The 22,012-nt window shown below is 40.8% G+C and overlaps 1 protein-coding gene across 7 annotated transcripts in view; it reads right to left on the bottom strand.

Moving 5' to 3' along the window:
- Positions 1-20,714, bottom strand: part of SANBR (SANT and BTB domain regulator of CSR) — a 76,413-nt gene extending 55,699 nt beyond the window's left edge. Inside the window, exons 1-9 of one of the 7 annotated variants that reach the window (XR_011611770.1) lie at positions 19,757-20,714; positions 16,812-16,946; positions 15,025-15,183; positions 13,805-13,991; positions 12,027-12,120; positions 9,858-9,977; positions 8,149-8,387; positions 3,524-3,582; positions 1,716-1,876 (exon numbers count right to left, since the gene is read on the bottom strand). Coding sequence is in view for 4 of the 7 variants with exons in the window: in XM_071076765.1 (XP_070932866.1) it covers positions 1,716-1,876; positions 3,524-3,582; positions 8,149-8,387; positions 9,858-9,977; positions 12,027-12,120; positions 13,805-13,991; positions 15,025-15,174 (1,010 nt within the window). In the remaining 3 variants the exon portion in view is untranslated. Of the gene's footprint in view, positions 1-1,715; positions 1,877-3,523; positions 3,583-8,148; positions 8,388-9,857; positions 9,978-12,026; positions 12,121-13,804; positions 13,992-15,024; positions 15,184-16,811; positions 16,947-19,317; positions 19,617-19,756 lie in introns of those variants that run through there. The other 6 variants (XR_011611769.1, XR_011611768.1, XM_071076765.1 and 3 more) reach the window with 6 other exon arrangements.
- Positions 20,715-22,012: the final 1,298 nt, after the last annotated feature.

Raw genomic sequence — 22,012 nt, 5'->3', positions numbered from 1 at the left:
ATGAACCTTGACCCCTACCTCATACCATATAAAAAAATTAATTCAAGATGAATAACAGAAAAACATAGGACAATGTCTTCACCACTTTTAGGGAGGCAAAGATTTATTGAACAGGACATACAAAAAAAGTATGGTCTCATCCAGTTCCATGGTTTCAAATCTCATCTACTCTTAAATTTCCATTTTAAGTCCTGACCTTTGACCTAAACTCCAGACTAATATACCCAGGTATCTACTTGTCATCCTACTTGAATGTCCAAGAAGTATGTTAAATAATCTCAAAAAGACCTAAATCTATCCTTGATTTCCCTTACCCCATTCCTTCCCCTCCCAATGTTTCCTTTCTCCATTAATAGCACTACCATCCACTTAGTTACTCAAACTGAAAACCTAATAATTATCCTGGAATCCTCTCTCTTCCCACATCATTACATTCATAAATCTAACAACTGAGTCCATCTACTTCTTTCCAGCTCTGCTGTTTCTACCCTAGTGCAAACCCTTTCATTTCTCAACAGACTACTACACCAGCCTCTGAACAGGTCTCCTTGCTTCTTAAATCCCTAACATCTATTCTCCACATAGCAACCAAAATGGTCTGTTAAAAACAAATCAAATCACGTCACTCCCCTGCTTCCATTCACACCTAAAGTATATCCTCCTGGCTATGACCTAAACAGCCCCTAAATGATATAACCACTGCTGATCTCATTTCATACCACTTTTCCCTTTATCTAAGGTATGTTTTAATAATTTTGTTTTTTAGAAAAGGGTCTCACTATATTGCCCAGGCTGGAATGCAGTGGCTATTCACAGGGATAACAGGAGTGCCCTACAGCTTTGAACACCTGCCTCAAGTAATTATCCCACCTCAGCCTCTTCAGTAGTATCTTCATAATTAACATAATTCACTATCACTATATATTCATATGTCCATTATACAAAGTAACTAATTACTAATTTTTATCTTGAGCCATTGGCTCTGGATAAATTTTACTTCACTTTACTTACTTCATTTAAAATAAAATAGAAATATATTTCTAAATATATTCTAAAAATAGAGTATTTTGGCCAGGCATGGTGGCTCACACCTGTAATCCCAGCACTTTGGGAGGCCAAGGCGGTTGGATCGTTTGAGCCCAGGAATTCAAGACCAGGATGGGCAACGTGGCAAACCCCCATCTCTACAAAAAATACAAAAATTAGCTCTGCATGGTGGCGTGTGCCTGTGGTTCCACATTCTTGGACTGAGGTGGAAGGATCACTTGAGCCTGAAGGTGAAAGTTGTGGCTAAGATCTTGCTACTGCACTCCAGCCTGGGCAACAGAGAGAGACCATCTCGAAATAATAATAATAAGCTAACTATAAATGAAAAGAGAGAGTAAAAATTAATTTCAAAAACTGGGCAACTTTGTTGCCTGGGAAACAAAGTGAGACCCTGTCTCTACAAAAAGTTAATTTTTTTTTAAGTTAGCTGGGCATGGTGGTACACGCCTGTAGTCCCAGCTACTTTGGAGGCTGAGGTAGGAGAATCACTTGAGCTCAGGAGGTTGAGGCTACAGTGAGCCAAGACTGCATCACTGAACTCCAGCCTGAACAATACAGTGAAAACTTTTCTCAAAAAAAAAAAAAAAAAAAGAATATTTCACTCAAATGAAACAAATATATTTCTTTTAACAGGAATATTAGGTTTAAAATTAAATTTTTGATATTACCTTCTAAATTTATCTTTTTTGTCCTTTAAATCATCAACTTCATTGTGTGTGAACAGATCAGCTATACGTGTGAGAAGATTTGCATTAATACAGTTCATGTTGCATGGGGTAGCTACTATGGCATTCATATTTTTGTGGCAATACTGAATACACTGTTCAACCTAAAAAATCACAGAAAATAAATGTTGAAAATAGTAGCATGTAGGACAATGTCATAGCAATACCTTTCAAAGATAAAATTCATCAAAAGTCTAACCCATATATCGCTAGGTACTAACTGGGATTTGCCTATTTGACTTAATCTATACTGTTCCAAAGGCAATCCAGCAGGTCAAATTTGTAATAGCATATATACATACCTAAAAAATTATTTTCAACCTTCTTTAGAATATTTCAAATAATAATAATGAATCTTTTAAAATTGTGGCAGGTATAAATTTTAGTCTAAAAACTCAAGTGTACAGAATATGTAACTACTTTTTTTTTTTTTTTTTCCTGAGATGGAGTCTTCTGTCACCCAGGCTGGAGTGCTGTGGCACAATCTCAGCTCACTGCAACCTCCACCTCCTGGGTTCAAGCGATTCTCCTGCCTCAGCATTTCTAGGCTCACAGGTGCCCGCCACCACGCCTGGCTAATTTTTGTATTTTTAGTAGAGACAGGGTTTCACCATGTTGGCTAGGCTGGTCTTGAACTCCTGACCTCGTGATCCACCTGCCTTGGCCTCCCAAGTGCTAGGATTACAGGCGTGAGCCACTGTGCCGGGTCTGTAACTTCTTATAATTAAACTTAGTTAGAACTTTAAGCCTCCTTTTCCCTGGGTGTCAGAAACAAAATTTCAGTCAATTCAGAATTTTCACTTATGGTGGGTTTGCTCTCTTCCTTACATCCTCTCTCTCTCCAACCTGAGGTATGTTTATTTACTTTAAAAGTAAAGAGAGGATAATCATGTATTCTTCCAAATACTTATGCTTACAGCATAAAAATTATCCTTTAGGGCTTAGATTTCAAAATTCAAAGGTTTCAAAAATTTCAAAACTCAAAAACTCATTTAGTCTCTGCTTTTTTTCTGTAACCCTTCCCTGAAGCAACTGATACCAGCTGGGCTAAATGGGAAAGAGCTAAGGAGTAGAAAGAATACAGGTAATTGGCCAGGCATGGTGGCTCACACCTATATCCCAGCACTTCAGGTGGCTGAGGCAGGAGGATCACTTGAGCCCAGGAGTTTGAGACCAGCCTGAGTAACATAACAAGACCACCCCACCCCATCTCTATTTAATTTAAAAAATAAAAGAATACAGGGACTAGTACAAACCCTGAAGAGTCAAATAAATAAACTTCACATCTGCTAATATAGAAAAGGAGTATTCTGGCTGTGTGTGGTGGCTCACACCTGTAATCACAGCATTTTGGGAGGCCAAGGCAGGTGGATTGCTTGAGATTAGGAGTTCGAGACCAGCCTGGGCAACATAGCAAAACCCCGTCTCTATAAAAAATAGAAAAATTAGCCGGGTGTAGTGGCATGCGCCTGTAGTCCAAGCTACTAGGGAGGCTGAGGTAGGAGGATCACTTGAGCCAGGGAAGCAGAGGTTGCAGTGAGCTGAGATCATCCCACTGCATTCCAGCCTGGGCGACAGAGAAAGACTCTGTCTCAAAAAAAAAAAAAAATTATACTCTTGAACTAACAATTTTTTAATTGTTTTTTTAATTAACAATAATTTTAATAAAGTGTCTCAGATTTTTGAGATACTTGAAGGAAAAGAAAGCATAAGTGAACAGAAGCACTTTGATTTTTTAAGTCAATACTTACCAGTGAATCCATTTTTAAAAACTCTGAAGAAATAAGAATTGAAATGACATTTCCTGGCTCTAAAAAAAAAAAAGAAAGAAATTAGATTATCCTTTTGATGAGTACCCCAATCTCCTCTGAACAGGCTCCTTCTCACCTTAAAAGAGGACATTACTGTAACAAGAATAATTTAATATAACCTTATTATAGCTTATGGGTTAGATACACAAAATAAAGAAAATTCAATGTTAAAACTTAGGTTATGGAGAAAATGCACAATAAATTTATTCTGGTGTTGGATTCATATAAAGTAAAAGACTCCAGTTAAAGATATGACATATGCAATCTTCTCCTTGACTAAATCAGGGAAAAAGATAATTGAGACTATAATTAATTGCATACACAAGTAATAGTTAGAAAACTTTTTAAATGATTAATGAGAGCATTTGTTATTAGAAAAGTTACTTTAAAAAGAGTTCAATGCTTGTTATGAACAAATATTTAATTTTAAAAGATTCTGAAAGATAAAAAATTTACTACTGCAGAGTACTAAACTTACTTCCTAAAGGCATAATGAGTGAGCTTTCAGGCATACAGAAAAGGAGATGCTGCCTGATGCTGTAGTTTAGCAAACCTGTCCTCTCCTATGAGGTATGTTTAAGGAAAGAAAACTGTGTTTTGCATCATTACAGCACTAAGACAATTCTAAATAAACGACTAAGCAGACAATAGTTAAAATAAGTAATCCCAATCTGTCTCTTTAAACAACAATTCTAGATTCAAGGCTTTTTTTTTTTTTTTTTTTTTTTTGAGAGGGAGTCTCACTCTGTTGCCAGGCCAGAGTGCAGTGGTGCAATCTCTGCTCACTGCAACCTCTGTTCCTGGGTTTAAGAGAGTCTCCTGCCTCAGCCTCCCGCGTAGCTGGGACTACACTTGTTCACCATCACACCCAGCTAATTTTTGTATTTTTAGTAGAGACAGGGTTTTGTCATGTTGGCCAGGATGGTCTCCATCTCTTGACCTCGTGATCCGCCCGCCTTGGCCTCCCAAAGTGCTGGGATGACAGGCGTGAGCCACCGCGCCCGGTCAAGTCTCTTAAACACAAATGGTGAAGGGAGGAAGCAGCTGGTGAAAAAGCTCCCAGTTAGGAACCAGTGGCTGGATTATTAGAAATGTAATTAAGCATTTTGGTAGTTTTCCTGGTTAGAAGACTTTTTTTTTTTTGTAAACATTTACATTTATAGCCACTGATTTAAGGTAAAGATAACAGAATGACTAGCTTTGCTGCATTTCTTTTTTTCTTTTTTGAGACAAAGTCTCGCTCCTTCGCCCAGACTGGAGTGTAGTGGCGCGATCTCGGCTCACTGCAACCTCCGCCTTCCGGTTTCAAGCGATTCTCCTGCCTCAGCCTCCCGAGTAGCTGAGACTACTGGCGCCCTCAACCACGCCCGGCTAATTTCTGTACTTTTAGTACAGACGGGGTTTCACCATGTTAGCCAGGCTAGTCTCGCCTCCTGACCTCAGGTGATCCGCCCACCTCGGCCTCCCAATGTGCTAGGATTACAGGCGTGAGCCACAGAGACCGGTTTTTTTTGGGTTTTTTTGTTTGTTTGTTTGTTTTTTAAATTGAGACAGAGTCTCGCTCTGTCGCCAGGCTGGAGTGCAGTGGCACAATCTCTGCTCACTGCAACCTCTGCCTCCTGGGTTCAAGAGATTCTCCTGCTTCAGCCTCCCCGAGTAGCCTGGACTACAGGCACACACCACCATACCAGGTTAATATTTTTTGGATTTTTAATAGGGACAGGGTTTCACTATGCTGGCCAGGCTTGCTGCATTTCTTTTACCTTTACTACACTCTACATGTTTTGACTTTTATTTAACACATACATATTATAGCTGGTTAGTCTGGAATCTCTGGATTCTGGCTGAAATTTTTGATTTAGCAATCTTGTAATTTTTATTTAAGGACCACTAGAAACCTCTCCTATTAATGTGGTCACTAAATAATACAATAAATTACTAACTTTTTTCAAAAACTTTTACACTGTCGGCATAGATATATTTTCCAATAAGAGTTCTATTTTAATACTACTGTAAATAGCAATTCTACTGCACAGAAAGACTATTAAACCACAAGTGTGATCATACAAGTGTATGCCCATTGAAATATTACTCAGTAATTATTCTTATTACAGTAATTCTACTAGTAATACTAGTAGTATGCTATCATTTAGAACACTGGTTCTTGGCCGGGCACGGTGGCTCAAGCCTGTAATCCCAGCACTTTGGGAGGCCGAGGCGGGTGGATCACGAGGTCAGGAGATCGAGACTATCCTGGCTAACATGGTGAAACCCCGTCTCTACTAAAAATACAAAAAACTAGCCGGGCGTGGTGGCGGGCGCCTGTAGTCTCAGCTACTTGGGAGGCTGAGGCGGGAGAATGGCGTGAACCCGGGAGGCAGAGCTTGCAGTGAGCCGAGATCACGCCACTGCACTCCAGCCTGGGAGACACAGAGAGACTCCATCTCAAAAAAAAAAAAAAAAAAAAAAAGAACACTGGTTCTTGAACTTTTGATCTGAGGACCCCTTTACAAACTTAAAAACTGAGAATCCCAAAGGGTTTTTCTTTATGTGGGTTGTATCTGCCAGTATTTATCACATTAGAAATTAAAATAGAGAAAATAAAAAAATATGAATTCATTTACAAAGAACAAAAAACCTATCACATGTTAACATATTTTTATTAAAATAACTACGTTTTGTTTTTTTTTAGGAAGGGTCTCACTCTGTCGCCCAGGCTGGAATGCGGTGGTGCAATTTTGGCTCACTGCAGCCTCTACCTCATGGGCTCAAGCAATTCTCATGCCTAACCCTCCCAAGTAGCTGGGATTACAGGCGGGCACCACCGCGACAAGCTAATTTTTGTATGTTTAGTAGAGACGGGGTTTTGCCATGTTGGCCAGGCTGGTCTCAAACTCCTGGCCTCAAGTGATCCACCCACCTCAGCCTCCCAAAGTGCTGGGACTACAGGTGTGAGCCACCATGCCTGCCTAAAATAACTACCTTTTCTAAAATGAAAAATATTAGGCCAGGCGCCGTGGCTCACGCCTGTTATCTCAGTACTTTGGGCAGCTGAGGCGGGCGGATCAACTGAGGTCAGGAGTTTGAGACCAGCCTGATAAGGCAAAACCCTGTCTCTACTAAAAATACAAAAATTAGCCAGGCGTGGTGGCATGCGCCTATAATCCCAGCTACTCGGGAGGCTGAGGCAGGAGAATCACCTGAACCCAGGAGGCAGAGGTTGCAGTGAGCTGAGATCACGCTGTTGCACTCCAGCCTGGGTGACAGAGCGGACTCTTTCTCAACAAGAACAAAAAATAGAGTGAAGAGTAGCACTGTTTGACATTTTTTGTAAATCTCTTTAATGTCTGACTTAATAGAAGACAACTGGATTCTCATATCTGTTTCTGCATTCAATTTGTGGGTAGCCTTCTTTGATGTTACACCAAACTTGACAAATAGTAGTTTCTTAAAGGTTAATTGCAATGGTATCTGAATTGTGTCAGTGAACTTTTCTGACTCTGTTAACAACAAAATTATCTAATTTATCTTGCACTTTGCATGAATCTTTCACCCATGCGTGACTTTTTGAAAATAAAATGCATTGGTCATTTGGAAAATGTTGGCTCAGTGAATTATACAGATATTCCAAATGTTGAAATACTTCATTGCACAATACATTTAAAAATCACAGTCATTAATATGATCACCAATCTCATCAGAAAAGTCAAGTATTGAGAAGCCTTCTGTCAAGCACATGGAAGCAGGTAAGTTTTCCAAAACTGTAATTCTCACTCGAAACCCTGAATTTTGTCACTGACAGCAGGTGACAAATGCTTTCAGCTTTAAGTGAAGAGCTCATTTTCAAGAAAATGTCTGCCAAATACCTAAGTCTGAATTACCATTATTTCTCTGTCAGTTGTTTTCTCAAGTAAAAATGGTTTTCAATTTTTAAAAGAGCAGCTAATCTACTTCAGGACTGAAAACAATCACACAAGTGCTTTTCCTCAGGAGAATCATATGTTGGTGTGCAGCAGGAGTGGACTTTCCATTTCATCACAGTAAAGAGATGTATACTCAATGGTCAAGATTTAATAAAATTAGTAATTTTACTGCTTCACCAAGGACATTCTTAAGTGAAACTAGATTTTTTCTTATTAACTATGCAACTATGTACTTACTACTAGTACAGTTTGGTGCCCCTGCCTTGATCTTGTCTAAAGCTTCAACAGTTTTACCCACTATTGCTTTGGTACCATCTGAGCAACACAGTGAGAAAGTCAAGTGACATCTTGGTATTATTATGCAAACGTTTTGACCTTGTAGATACCCTAAAAGGGTCCCTAGTATCCCACTGGTCCATATACCATACATTGCGAACTGCTGATCTAGAGATCTGTTCGTTTGCCATAAATTTACTATAATTTTCTAAAAAAGAGGAGATTATCAGTTTCCTAAAAGGCTGTTAGTAATATGAGCATAAACACTGGTGTCCAAACAATTTTCCATATTTCACTTTTGGCCTGAAGAAACTACCGGGTGACACACAAATTTCACTACAAAATAAGCAACAGATTGTTTTTTACCTAAAGTGGGCATCTCACAATCTTTATTCTCCTCAGTGTTCCTTTTAACATATTTTATCAACCAGTTGAAAATGTGAACGTCACAATGAACTGAAATGTCCACCTCTTCCCAGCGCTGGGCATCCATAGATAAATATTCAGCAAAGTACTTCATTTCTGATATCAAAAGATCTCGCGGGCAAGTAAAATCTTCTTTCAAGTTTTTTGCTTCATCACACACATGGATCACCATGTTTGGCCTTCATAAAAAATGTTACACAAAAATGCAATTATTAGAGTTTTAGAAAAGGAGCCAAGAATACTGACATTTAGTGAAGGGAAGAGAATAAGATGTTTTTGACAATTCTGACCACCAATCAGTTTTATAGGGTCTTGACATTTTTCAACTGTCTTGCAAGCCTGATCATCTCTTAGATTATGACTAATTTTAGCAAATTACTGATGTAATAAAACAAATAAAATATTGTTACTATAGGACTAATAATTTACACAGTTTGAAATTTATTTTTCAAGTTATACATTAAAAATAAAGTTTATGGCCATGTGCAGTGGCTCGCACCTGTAATCCCAGCACTTTAGGAGGCTGAGGCAGGCGGATCACGAGGTCAGGAGATCGAGACCATCCTGGCTAATATGGTGAAACCCTGTCTCTGCTAAAAATACAAAAAATTAGCTGGGCATGGTGGCAGTGCCTGCAGTCCCAGCTACCTGGGAGGCTGAGGCAGGAGAATTGCTTGAACCCGGGAGGCGGAGGTTGCAGTGAGCCGAGATGGCTCCACTACACTCCAGCCTGGGCGACAGAGCAAGACTCCGTCTCTAAATAAATAAATAAAGTTTATAAAAATAGTACCATTTCACAAAGAAAAATTAACCAACACACTCTAATTCCTGTGAGGAACATAAAACAGCACTTTTACACGGTTATGGGCATGGGAGAGAGAGTATCATTAAATACTAAAATTTTCATTTTTTAAAAAAGGAAAAATAGCTATAATTCTTCACTGAAGAATCAAATGAAAAACTAGCATGGCTTCATTATTTTTAACAGCAAAAAAGTTTGCTTCTAGGCATTCATATACATAAAATATAAATATATTAAATATAAATTAATAAATGTAGTTAAAAGCATTCCTAAGACTACAATGTGCTTATTTACATATTTAAACATAATTTAAGCACAAGTTTAAATGATACATCAGAGAGTCTGCTTCAAAAATTATAATCTCCTAGTATTTACTTTCTTTAAAATTATGTCAGCTGGGCATGGTGGCTGATGCCTGTAATCCCAGCACTTTGGGAGGCCAAGGCAGGAGGACTGATTGGGCCCAGGAGTTTCAGGCTAGCCTGGGTAACATGATGAAACCCTATCTCTACAGAAAAATTTTAAAAATTAGCCAGCATGGTGGTGCATGCCCGTGGTCCCAGCTACTCAGGAGGCTGAAGTGGGAGGATCACCTGAGCCCAGGGAGGTCAAGCTCCAGTGAGTCGTGATAACATCACTGCACTCCATCCCAGGCAACAGAGTGAGACTTTGTCTCAAAAACAACAACAAAAAATTTTATCACTTTAAAAAGAAACATCAGTGTAATCTACATCTGTCTTCATGTCATTACAAAAGGAAGAGAATAGAGACACACTGTCCTACAACATGAATTTAATTGAATTGTGTGTTTAATTCACACATTCCTGATAGAAAAAAAGTACATTACTGGAGGGCCAGGCATGGTGGCTCACAACTGTAATCCCAGCACCTTGGGAGCCTGAAGTGGGAGGACTGCTTGAGCCCAGGAGTTTGGGACCAGACTGGGCAACACAGTGAGATCACGTCTCTAAAAAAAAAAAAGAATTAAATAAAATTGGGCTACCGGAAAAAGGATTATAATCAATGCTCTATCAAAGTCAAAAGAATCTAAACAAATTTTCACAAAATTGCTCTTCCAAAGAAATTATGGTCAAAACATAAACAGGTAATAATTGACATAATGAAACATAGAGTTTCCACAGTTTTTTAGACTACAGTGTAAAATACTAGATTATTTCAGTAAAAAAAAATTTTTGGCAAATTTTTGTGTCACACAAACCAATCAATCAGTTAAAAATCTGTGTTGCCGGGCGCCATGGCTCAAGCCTGTAATCCCAGCACTTTGGGAGGCTGAGATGGGCGAATCACAAGGTCAGGAGATCGAGACCATCCTGGCTAACCCGGTGAAACCCCGTCTCTACTAAAAAATACAAAAAAAACCTAGCTGGGCGAGGTGGCGGGCGCCTGTAGTCCCAGCTACTCGGGAGGCTGAGGCAGGAGAATGGCGTGAACCCAGGAGGCGGAGCTTGCAGTGAGCTGAGATGCGGCCACTGCACTCCAGCCTGGGCAATAAAGCGAGACTCCGTCTCAAAAAATAAAAATAAAAATAAAAAATCTGTGTGAATACGGCCAGGTGTGGTGGATCACATCTGTAATCCCAGCACTTTGGGAAGCCAAGGCAGGCAGATCACTTGAAGCCAGGAGTTCAAGACCAGGCTGGCCACCAAGGCGAATGTCCATCTCTACTAAAAATACGAAAATGGGCATGGTGGCACACACTGAAGTCCCAGTTACTCAGGTGACTGAGGCATGAGAATTGCCTGAACCTAGGAGGCAGAAGGTGCAGAGAGCTGAGATGGAGCCACTGCCCTCCAGCTTGGGTGACAGAGTGAGACTCTGTCTCAGAAGAAAACCTCCAAGACTGTGCCAATAAACTAAACATAACTGAACTACACACTTTAAAAGGGTGAATTTTTAAAATTGTGGTTAAATATACATAAAGGAAAATTTACCACTTTAACCACTTTTAAGTTCAGTGGCATTAAGTATATTCACACTGATGTACAATCAGCATAATCATCAACCTCCAGAGGTTTTTCAAAGGTTCATTTTATGATATATGAATTACAGATAAAGCAAGCTGTTCTTGAAAATCTATAAAAAGTAAGATTTTCATAAAAATCCATGAAAAGTAAGTATACAAAGGAACTTTCAGAAATAATAAAAACATTCTGTGTCTTGATTTGGGTGATGGCTATATGGTATATCCATTTTTAAAAATTCATTAATTTTGAACACCTAACAATATTGTTTATTGTAAAAACAGGCAGAACAAAACAAAACTATCAAAACTTGCAATACACTGAAAGACATTTTAATTTTCTATAATGAGTAGTTATGTTCAAATAGTTCTAAAATACCGTTTTTTTTTTTTTGAGATGGAGTCTCGCTCTGTTGCCCAGGCTGGAGTGCAGTGGCCAGATCTCAGCTCACTGCAAGCTCCGCCTCCTGGGTTTACACCATTCTCCTGGCTCAGCCTCCCGAGTAGCTGGGACTACAGGCGCCCGCCACCTCGCCCGGCTAGTTTTTTGTATTTTTTTTAGTAGAGACGGGGTTTCACTGTGTTAGCCAGGATGGTCTCGATCTCCTGACTTCGTGATCCGCCCGTCTCGGCCTCCCAAAGAGCTGGGATTACAGGCTTGAGCCACCGCACCTGGCCACACATCCAATTTCTTTAGTAAAGTTGGAGAATTAATGGCATAGAGTTTTTTTCCTTGGGTATTAAAATTTACTTTTAAAAGTTTTGTGTTACCAGATATTATTTCTAATATTTATAAAAATAAAAATAAAAATAAAAATCTTTAAATAGAAAACTGTAATCCAATTTATAAATAATAACATGAATAAGTCAAGTTTAGGTCAGTTCCACACATGAACTAAGCTGATTCCAGTAGTTTCAGCAATTATGTAATATGAAATTCCTACCTTATGGTAACATGCATAAAACCACCAATCATATATTTTATAAAGTTGGTATCAATATTAAATCTTATCTAGCAAACAACCAGCCGCCTACCCTTCAGATTCTTCAGTCTTTTCTCCACCATTATGAGTAGTACAATTTTCACTTTCTGAAGAACAATTCCTTGTAGAAGCTATACTATGTCTTCCTTAAATACAGAAACAAACACATACAAAAAAAAAGGGTGGGGGTTAGTGTTTCTAGCTGAGAATGGGTTTTTATTTATTGAATGGTAATACTGTAAATGCATGGTTTCCAAGGCTAAAGATGGTACTTATCAGGGTGGCATTTTCCTTTAGTATTTCTAAAGATATATGGAAGAAACAGTACACAAAAATGAATCACAAATTGCTACTGTTAGAACAAGAATTTCAAAAACTACTAATGTGGTGTGTACAAACGGGATCAAATGTTCAAAAGCCAACAGCATAGTTTTCTCTTTCTGAAGCAAATTTTTACATCATACTCTGCCGCTGCTGAGATTAAAATAACTCGCTACACTCAGAGGATTTCCAGAACCAGTTATTATTTCCAATGTAATTGCGGAAAACATCTTTTACCCCACTACTGTGTCAGTTGAAGCTCTTGTTGACTATAATAAAGAGTGGCTGTAGGCTCAGCACAGTAGCATGTACGTGTAGTTCCAGCCGCTCAGGAGGCTGCAGCAGGAGGATTGCTTAAGCTCAGGAGTTCAAGAGCAGCCTGAGCAACACAGTGCAACCTCCATCTCCAAAAACAAAAAGAGTAGCTGTAAACAAACAAACAAACAAACAAAAAAAACAAAAACAAAAACAAAAAAAACATAACATGAGAGACAAGCAAGAGTCTCTCAGGAAAGAGGAATATTAAGTAAAGGGCACAGGGCAAACCCCTCTAAAAGAAAGTAAAAGAATATTTGTAGTAAAAAAAAAAAAATACATGAAATTAGCCAGGCCAGTAGATTAGAGTAGAACATTCTGACACAGTAAAGTGAGTTTTTTGGTGATTGTATCTGACCGATAGTTTAACACTTAAAAATTTATTTTTTAAAATGTTTAAATTTTTTTACAGACAGTGTCTTGCTCAGACACCTAGGCCGAAGTGCAGTGGCTTGATCATAGCTCACTGTAACCTTGACCTCCTGGGCGTAAGCAAGCCTCTCACCTCAGCCTTCTGAGTAGCTAGGATCACAGGTGTGCACCATCACACCCAGCTAATTTTTATTTTTTATTTTTTTGTAGAGACAGGGTCTTGCTATGTTGCCCAGGCTGGTCTTGAACTCCTGGCCTCAAGTGATCCTTCCACCTTGGCCTCCTAAAGTGCTAAGATTACAGTTGTGAGCCACTGCATCTGGCCCTAAAACTTTTTTTTTTAAAGTAGCAAAGATAAACATAATTTTAAAAATTCAGGCCAGGTGCAGTGGCTCACATCTGTAATCCCAGCACTTTGGGAGGCTGAGGCGGATGGATGGCCTGAGCTCAGGAGCTCCAGACCAGCCTGGGCAACACAGCAAAACCCCATCTCTACAAAAAATACAAAAATTAGCCAAGCATGGTGGTGCACGCCTCTAGTCCCAGCTACTTGGGAGGCTGAGGCAGGAGGATCTCTTGAGCCTGGGAGATGGAGGTTGCAGTGAGCTGAGATGGTGCCACTGTACTCCAGCCTGGGCAACAGAACAAGACCTTGTCTCAGAAAGAAAAAACAACAAAATTCAGGAAGATACAAATATGAATACATTTCTCTATTAATGTTTATATTAGCCTTTAAACAAAGAAAGAAAAGTTGATTGGAATATATAATATTCTGCAGAATTATCATAAGGACAAGTACTACATTTTAGTTTAAAACCTTACCTGTTTTGGAAACTGCATCATGACCAACTGGAGTCTCCTGAAATTCTCCATGTATGTCAAGAAGTGAGGATTTGATGTATGTGGCTAAAGTTTCAACAGGACTCTCTCCAGCAGCCATGAGGGAATTATACTGGTTGTCAACAGGTGAGCCTCCACTGCTTTTTAATTCATCAAACCTTTTTGCACACTGTCATAATATAAAATGAAAGAAATAGAGGTTTGGGAATTTTTTTTTTTTTTTTTGAGACAGAGTCTCACAGTGTCGCATAGGCTGGAGTGTAGTGGCGTGATCTTGGCTCACTGCAACCTCTGTCTCCCGGGTTCAAGCAATTCTCCTGCCTCAGCCTCCTGAGTAGCTGAGATTGCAGGTGCCTGCCACCACGTCCAGCAAATTTTTTGGATTTTTGGTAGAGACAGGGTTTCACTATGTTGGTCAGGCTGGTCTTGAACTCCTGACCTCATGATCCACCTGCCTCTGCTTCCCAAAGTGCTGGGATTATAGGCATGAGCTACCATGCCCAGCGGTTTGGGAATTTTTTAAATAAAAAATTGAAAAGATACTTTCTTGCCTTCTATTTGAAGATATTTTTCAATAATTACTTTTTGTAAGTGAGTATTAACCTGTAGAGTAACATCGAAAATATTTGTACACATTTCACTATGCAAAAGTCTCTAACTTCTATTTTTACATTTTAAAATTCAAGGTAGAGTTTTATTTTAATGTGCTTTAACTCAAAGGCATATATATTTATGCTCCTGTAAAACAAGGAACACCAGGTTGGGTATGGTGGACCATGCCTGTAATCCCAGCACTTTGGGAAGCAGAGGCAGAAAGATCATTTGAGGCCAGGAGTTCAAGACCAGCCTGGGCAACATAGTGAGACCCTGAGAGAGACTGTGAGATGCTGAGGTGGGAAGATCACTTAAGTTTGGAAGGTTGAGGCTGCAGTGAGCCGTAATGGCACCACTGTACTCCAGCCTGGGATGACAGAATGAGAGCTCCTGCCTCAAAAAAGCAAAAACAACAACAAATATATATATATATATATATAAAATTTATGTAATTTGCATCTAGTCAAATTATATAGCTGTCTATTCAGTGTTAATACATACATTTGGATATGTAAAACTCAAATATTTTTCTTTCAGTTGGTGTTTCTTTAAATTGATGACCTTTTCTGAACATTTTCAGGAGATATTCTGGGGGGACTGTTATTTACCTCTTTCGGTGTTAATCCAGGCACGAGCCTTGCTATAGTTTCCCAGTTGATAGTCTGAGGGATTCCAACTAATGGATAAAGGATCATGTCCAACACCATTTGGTTATTATTGTTCAGGAAATTGTTGTTTTCTGAATATCCACGACTCATCTTTTGGAACTAGGGATAGAGAAAACAAAAAGCTTTATTTAACTCTGAAATCCAAATGTTTTCAGAACATTATAGATCAGTTATAATTCATTCCTAAGAATTATCTGCTACCATGTAAAGGAAAAATAAAACTGACCTAAAATAAACATAGTATAGCCTAAATCTCTTCACATAAAAGGATTTGAATATTATGCATTGATAAATGGATGTATAAAAATATGGAGATGAATAAATATATGATAAAAAGCATATAATATTTTTTATCTTTTTTTCTTTAGAGACAGAGTCCCCAATTTTACAAGATGAGGTTCAGAGATGTTAAGTAAGTTTTACAAGATCACAGAGCTAAGAAGAGGCAGAGCAAGGATTCAAACCCAGGTAAAAATGATTCTCAATTCCACGCTCTTTCCGTTCCACACAAGAGGTATAGTACCGGCTAAGACAGCAGATTGGAAACAATGGTTTAGGGTCAGTAGGGACAGAGTCTAATATAATTTGAAGTTAGTTATGATTCAGTTAAGTAATTCTGAAACTTTCTGTTTGTGAGGTGTGGGGAGAGGGTTATGATATCAAATAGAAAAAGAAACTATGCATGCAAACATAAAACATTTGAGGAACTTTCTTACATCAATGTGGAAGACATACTTCTTCATTCAAACATTTACTGAGCCATCACTATGTGCCAGGCACTGTGTCTAAAGTTGGAACATTAATTTACAGATGAAAATAATGACAAAAGTTTTAACTAGTTATATCTATGATTCAGCTGACACTGGATTCTGGGTTAGGAATACAATCTCCAAATATAAACTGTTCCTATGGAAAAAAATGATCTATCTTAGGACAAGAAGTACAAAGCAGAGATTCACTGACAGATCAGTACAATAAAAAAAAGCAGCGTACACAGGCATCTGAAGCTCTGGTTTGAGTTTTGGCTCCACCACCTGCTAGCCAAGGCAAGTCATCCAACTTTGCTGAAATGCAGCAATAAAAGCAGGTGATGGTAATACTTCTGACTGACAGTGTGGAAAGAATTAAAAGGGATTATTTTGTGAAAGCACTTTGAAGATGATAAAAGTACCTCACAAATGAGATGTTGCATAAATAATAGTATTTAGATTGTGCTGAGGCTTATGTGAAATTTTTTTTTTTTTTTTGAGACTGAGTCTCGCTCTGTCACCCAGGCTGGAGTACAGGGGCGCGATCTCGGCTCACCGCAAGCTCCGCCTCCCGGGTTCACGCCATTCTCCCGCCTCAGCTGGGACCACGGGCGCCTGCGACCGCCACCACACCTAGATAATTTTTTTTGTATTTTTAGTAGAGATGGGGTTTCACCGTGTTAGCCAGGATGGTCTCAATCTCCTGACCTTGTGATCTGCCCACTTCAGCCTCCCAAAGTGCTGGGATTTATGTGAAATATTTAAAACACAGCACAGGTGTCACGAATGTGGTACGCTCTCAAATGTTAATTATAATTAGTACTACCTCATTGTTTACATAAGACAGTGGTAGAGAACATCAGGTGGTAGACAACATAAAGTTATCCTACATATGTTTGAATGAACATTTAAAAGAAACAAAAACAGAAAAACATTTAGCACACTAAAATCACAGCTTCCTACCAACCAAAGATGTACCTTGTTGAAGGCCAGAACAGTGGAGTAGTTAAGTGTGCAGACTCGAGTCAGACTGTCCAAGTTTGCATCCCAGCTCTACTACTTATGGCATCATCTGGTTCAGATTAGCTAATCTCTGTGCCTCAATTTCCTCATCTGTAAAACAAAAATAATAACAGTAGCTAGCTTACGTACTTCTGAGGATATATGGAAAGTGCTACCTGGCAAAGAGTGAGGACTACATAATGTGTGTAGCAGCACTACCACTCCAGAGATCCTCAGATTTAAACAGATTCATAAAGATTAATGTGACAGATAAAAGGAGAGACAGCAACATTCCAATGAAGTATGCCACCAACAAAATGAGTAGAAGGAGTCAGCTACAGATTCTTACCCAGCTTTACCACTTCTAGCAGTGCAACCTATGGCTCCAATATACTGTCTCAGCTATACTGTAAGGAAAATACCTAACCTTTGGAGTTATGGTGAGAATTAAATAATACTATATATAAAGCACCAGCACACTCTCTGGCATACAAAAGGTGCTCAATAAATAATTTATTACTATTATTTTTCTCCTCTCTACTTTGCCCATTATTGGCACAAAAATTTCCAAGAATTAGTTTAATAACTGTAAAGCACTGCCTTGTGCCCAGCTGAAAACAGATTTTACAGAACTTCATTGTTTTTTAAAGAGCTGGTCATCTCAAAGTCAGATGAAAAAAGTGAGTAAATCTGAAAAGTAATGCCCTTTTTCATGTTCCAGACTGAGTTTGATGAAAACATGGGGAAAGAAGGCTTGGAAAAGGTCCTGGAAGAACCTTGGAAGGGCCCTGAGAAATTTCTGTTTATTTCTCTCTTTAACTCGCTGGATTATGATTTCTTTGATGGGCTGGGCCTTCTATCTTTGATTCCCCAGAAGTGTGACCAGCAAGGGAGATACTGCCAAAATGTTTGCTGAATTAATGAAAAGGTCACAAAACCTTAAGAGACATTTAATGTATCCTTTGGAACTCACTCCAAACTGCAGGTCCACAACTCATTTAAACATTTAAGTATAGATGGGGATGTGCAAAGATGGATGGGGATCTTGTCCTGCTGGATTAATCAATTTAGTTTTGAATCCTTTAAAGACTTGGTTTCTCTCTAGTGAACTGATCTCTACTTGTTTGCCTAGTACTTGGATCGCTTTTCATACCACACAATTATGGAGGCATGTTAGAGCATATGGTGCGCTGTTGTTGTTGTTTTAAGATGGAGTTTCGCTCGTTCTCTCTTCAGGCCAAAGTGTGGTGGCACAATCTCCATTCACTGCAACCTCTGCCTCCCAGGTTCAAGCGATTCTCCTGCCTCAGCCTCCCGAGTAGCTGGGATTACAGGCACGCACCACCATGCCCAGCTAATTTTTGTATTTTTAGTAGAGACAGGGTTCCACCATGTCGGCCAGGATATTCTTGATCTCCTGACCTCGTGATCCGCCCGTCTCGGCCTCCCAAAGTGCTGGGATTACAGGCGTGAGCCACCGCACCCGGCCAGGGTGTTTTATTATGATTTTTTGGGCCTTGGTAGAAAACAATCTAAAATGGAATTCAGGGCAAGGATCCTCCCTGACAGCTTACTTCTCTTCACTTCCAAAAAGATTCATTTTTAAAATATTACCCACGTCAAACACTTAAAAGCTTATATTTCAAATGTGATACTCATTTATGCTATACATGTTTAACAGTACTTTAAATCATCCAAATGTGAAAAAAAGTTTTTCTGTTGACCAACTGTACAGTTGTTATACAACTATACTGGGCAAGGGAAGACTCCCCAGCATTAATTCTAGTTAAATGATTGTCCAAGAAATCAGAGTCTGAATTTAAGTATAAAAGGCATAGCACTGATGGATAATCCTTAATAAAACATAAATTATCTCTAAATAGCTGTCATAGTGCACCTCATTCTGGAAATTATTAATTTATCAAAAACAGTGACAAGAAAAAGTTCAAAGTTCAAATTACTATGAAATCCACTCCCATTCATAAAATACCAAAATCTTGAATATTTAAGGTAAAATACGTTATTTATCAAAAATAAAAATCCAATTTGTTTAACAGACTTCACTTTTTAAGAACACACTTCCCCTCCCATCCCCCACCCCCCTTCTCTTGGTTTATATATTTAATATATACGTATTAATAAGACTAGTCTAAGTCACTTCCACACCAGATAGAGGTGTACAACAGGAATCTGATATATTTTTTTTCTTATTTCAAATAGAAAAAAAAGCTCTTGGAGACAGAGACGTTTTTCCTTAGGCAGTGGAAAGATGGGAAGAGAGGGGACCCCGTGGGGCAGGCAGGCAGGCAGGTCAAAGGCCTCTGGCCTAACAGAAGGCGGCGGTAACACCGAGTCATCCCGGACCGGGAAGAAGCCTTGTACCCAGGCTTCCTGACTTCTGCACACACAAGAGATCAGAGGCAGCTGGAGGAGAAAATAAAATCACATCCCAGACCCGGGATGAGGTCAAACCCCTTCAAACCTTGGGCCCGGAGGCTCACTGCGCGGCGCGTCCTCGGGGCACCCCCAGACCTTCGCGCCCCGCTCATGCCCGTGGAGGCACAGAAACTCCAGGGGCGCAGAGCAAACAAAGACTCCAGGCCGCGGGGCGAGGCGAGGCAGAGGCCCGGGGCGCGGCCGGGCGCGCAGACTGGGGTTCCCGCCGCTGTGCGAGGGCGGGACGGTCTGCAGGGACATGGACCGGGCGGGTGACTGGACAGAGGCCGGCGGGCTGCTCGGGGAGCGGCCGGCTGAGGGCTGTCCACGGGGGCGTTCGGGGGCGTTTGGGCGAGTGGGACCCCCGCCCGGGCCGCCGGGGGTGGGAAGCCGCGGCGGGAGCCGGCTGGCTGTGAGCGGTACCGCCCCATGCTGCACTTCCCTCCCCGCGGTGGCCACCCGAGCCCCCTAGGCGTCTCACTCACCTCCACAGGGCCGCGGCTGCCCTCGCAGCGCCTCTGTTACCTGCAGTGGCAGCACCTCCCGCGCTCGCGCCCTGAAGCGCCGCTACCCAGCCCGCAACCCCGTCCGCCGCGCCTCACACTCCGCCCCCGCCCCTTGCAGGCGGCTGCGGAGACTAGAGCCGACGGGCCGCGGGACGCCGAGCCGACGCCGCCCGGCCAATCGCGGGCCAACGCCGCAGCGGCAGAGCCAATGAGCGCCGAGCCCTGCCGGGCGGGAGGGAGCCAGACGGGCTGCGGCAGCTGACTGTCGCCTCGCCTTGCTTGCTCCTGCTCCTTCTTCCTCCGGCGTTCACTCCCAGGCTTGTCGCAGTGTAGCGTCCCCACCCTCCCAGCGTCTTGTCTCCTAGCAACCAGATCCTAGGAGCCTGATCTTAGGTGACCAACCCTGAGTCCAGAAGAAAGGGGGATATACAGGAGATAAAAGAACCTTGATTAAAGAATGGATGAAATTGTTCTTGGTGCAGATCATTTGGTACACTGCTTAGGTAGAGCGGGAAGATCGCATGATGAGGGACACCAAAAGTATGTTTTAGACCAAGGTCTTTGGGTAAGGACCTGAAGTGTCTTTACCAGGAGGTAGCTCTTTAAAAATGTAAATAGTTCTGGATTACAAATTCGGTTTTCATACATTAATAAGGTGTGTGTGGGTATGGGTATGTGTGTGTGTTATTGTAAGGAACACTACTGTTGGGCATCTAGTAAAATGCAAACGGCTCAATATTGTAGGGTAACTGCTACATGTCAATATTTCTATCTAATTTCCACTTGGTCTATTCTGAGAACCAAAATTAAATATTAGGATTAGAAAGAACAGAAAAAGTAAAGCCTTATCCAAATGAATTGGATATCCTTATCTCATGATTAAGTAGAGATCAAGTGGTTCACTGTACAGAATGTCAGGAGTTGTTTCCAATTGTATCACCCTGTGACTTTCTGCAGATCTTTTACGATTTTTGTTCCATAAAGACATTAAAGTGGCTGGGTGCGGTGGCTCACACCTGTAATCCCATAATCCCAGCATTTAGGGAGACCAAGACGGGAGGATTGCTTGAGCACAGCCTGGGCAATAAAGTGAGACCCTGTCTCTACAAAAAAAAAAAAAAAAAAAAAAGTTTTTTTTTAGAGTTAACTGGGCATGGTGGCACATGCCTGTGGTCCCAGCTACATAGGAGGCTGAAGTGGGAGGATTGTTTGAGCCTAGGAGGTCAAGGCCACAATGAGCTGTTTGCACCACTGCACTCCAAGCTGGGCAACAGAGTGAGACCCTGTCAAAAAAAAAAATTAAAGTTAGGCAAGTGTTGTATCACAAGATATTAGGTTAGGTTAGGTAAATTCTTTTTTTATTTTTATTTTATTTTATTTTATTTTTTTGAGACGGAGTCTCGCTCTGTCGCCCAGGCTGGAGTGTAGTGGCCAGATCTCAGCTCACTGCAAGCTCCGCCTCCCGGGTTTACGCCATTCTCCCGCCTCAGCCTCCCGAGTAGCTGGGACTACAGGGGCCCGCCACCTCGCCCGGCTAAGTTTTTGTATTTTTTAGTAGAGACGGGGTTTCACGGTGTCAGCCAGGATGGTCTCGATCTCCTGACCTTGTGATCCGCCCGTCTCGGCCTCCCAAGGTGCTAGGATTACAGGTGTGAGCCACCACACCCAGCCCCAGACAGGTAAATTCTTAAAGAGAATCTACTTGCCCTCTACTTCCCCTCTTTCTTCTTTTACATAGGCTGGTACTCAGTTGTGATGGCGGTACTTTACAACCATGAAAACAAGAATAATGCATAAGGGGCTGGGCATAGTAGCTCGTGCTGTAAGCCCAGAATTTTGGGAGGTCGAGGAAGGAGGATCACTTGAGGTTAGGAGTTCGAGACCAGCCTGGTGAAACCTCGTGTCTACTAAAAATACAAATATTAGCCAGGCGTGGTGGCGGGTGCCTGTAATACCAGCTACTCTGAGGCTGAGGGGGGAATATTGCTTGAACCTGAGAGGCAGAGGTTGCAGTGAGCTGAGATGGTGCCACTGCACTCCAGCCTGGGCCACAGAGCGAGATTCCATCTCAAAACGACAACAAAAAGAATAACACATAAGGGACTGTCGAGCATAATATAGAAGGAAACTGGGCCCTGAATTACCTTCCGAAGCAGAGAGTACCTCTGGTCTGTTATATGAGAGAAAAATGTTTATCTTAATTTCTATATTTTTTAGTCTGTTACAGTAGCTTAG

This window comes from Macaca nemestrina, chromosome 13, assembly GCF_043159975.1.
Source record: "Macaca nemestrina isolate mMacNem1 chromosome 13, mMacNem.hap1, whole genome shotgun sequence".
NCBI classification, from domain to species: Eukaryota; Metazoa; Chordata; class Mammalia; order Primates; family Cercopithecidae; genus Macaca; species Macaca nemestrina.
Note: the sequence above shows the minus strand (reverse complement) of the source record. Positions and strands in the feature narration are given on the sequence as shown.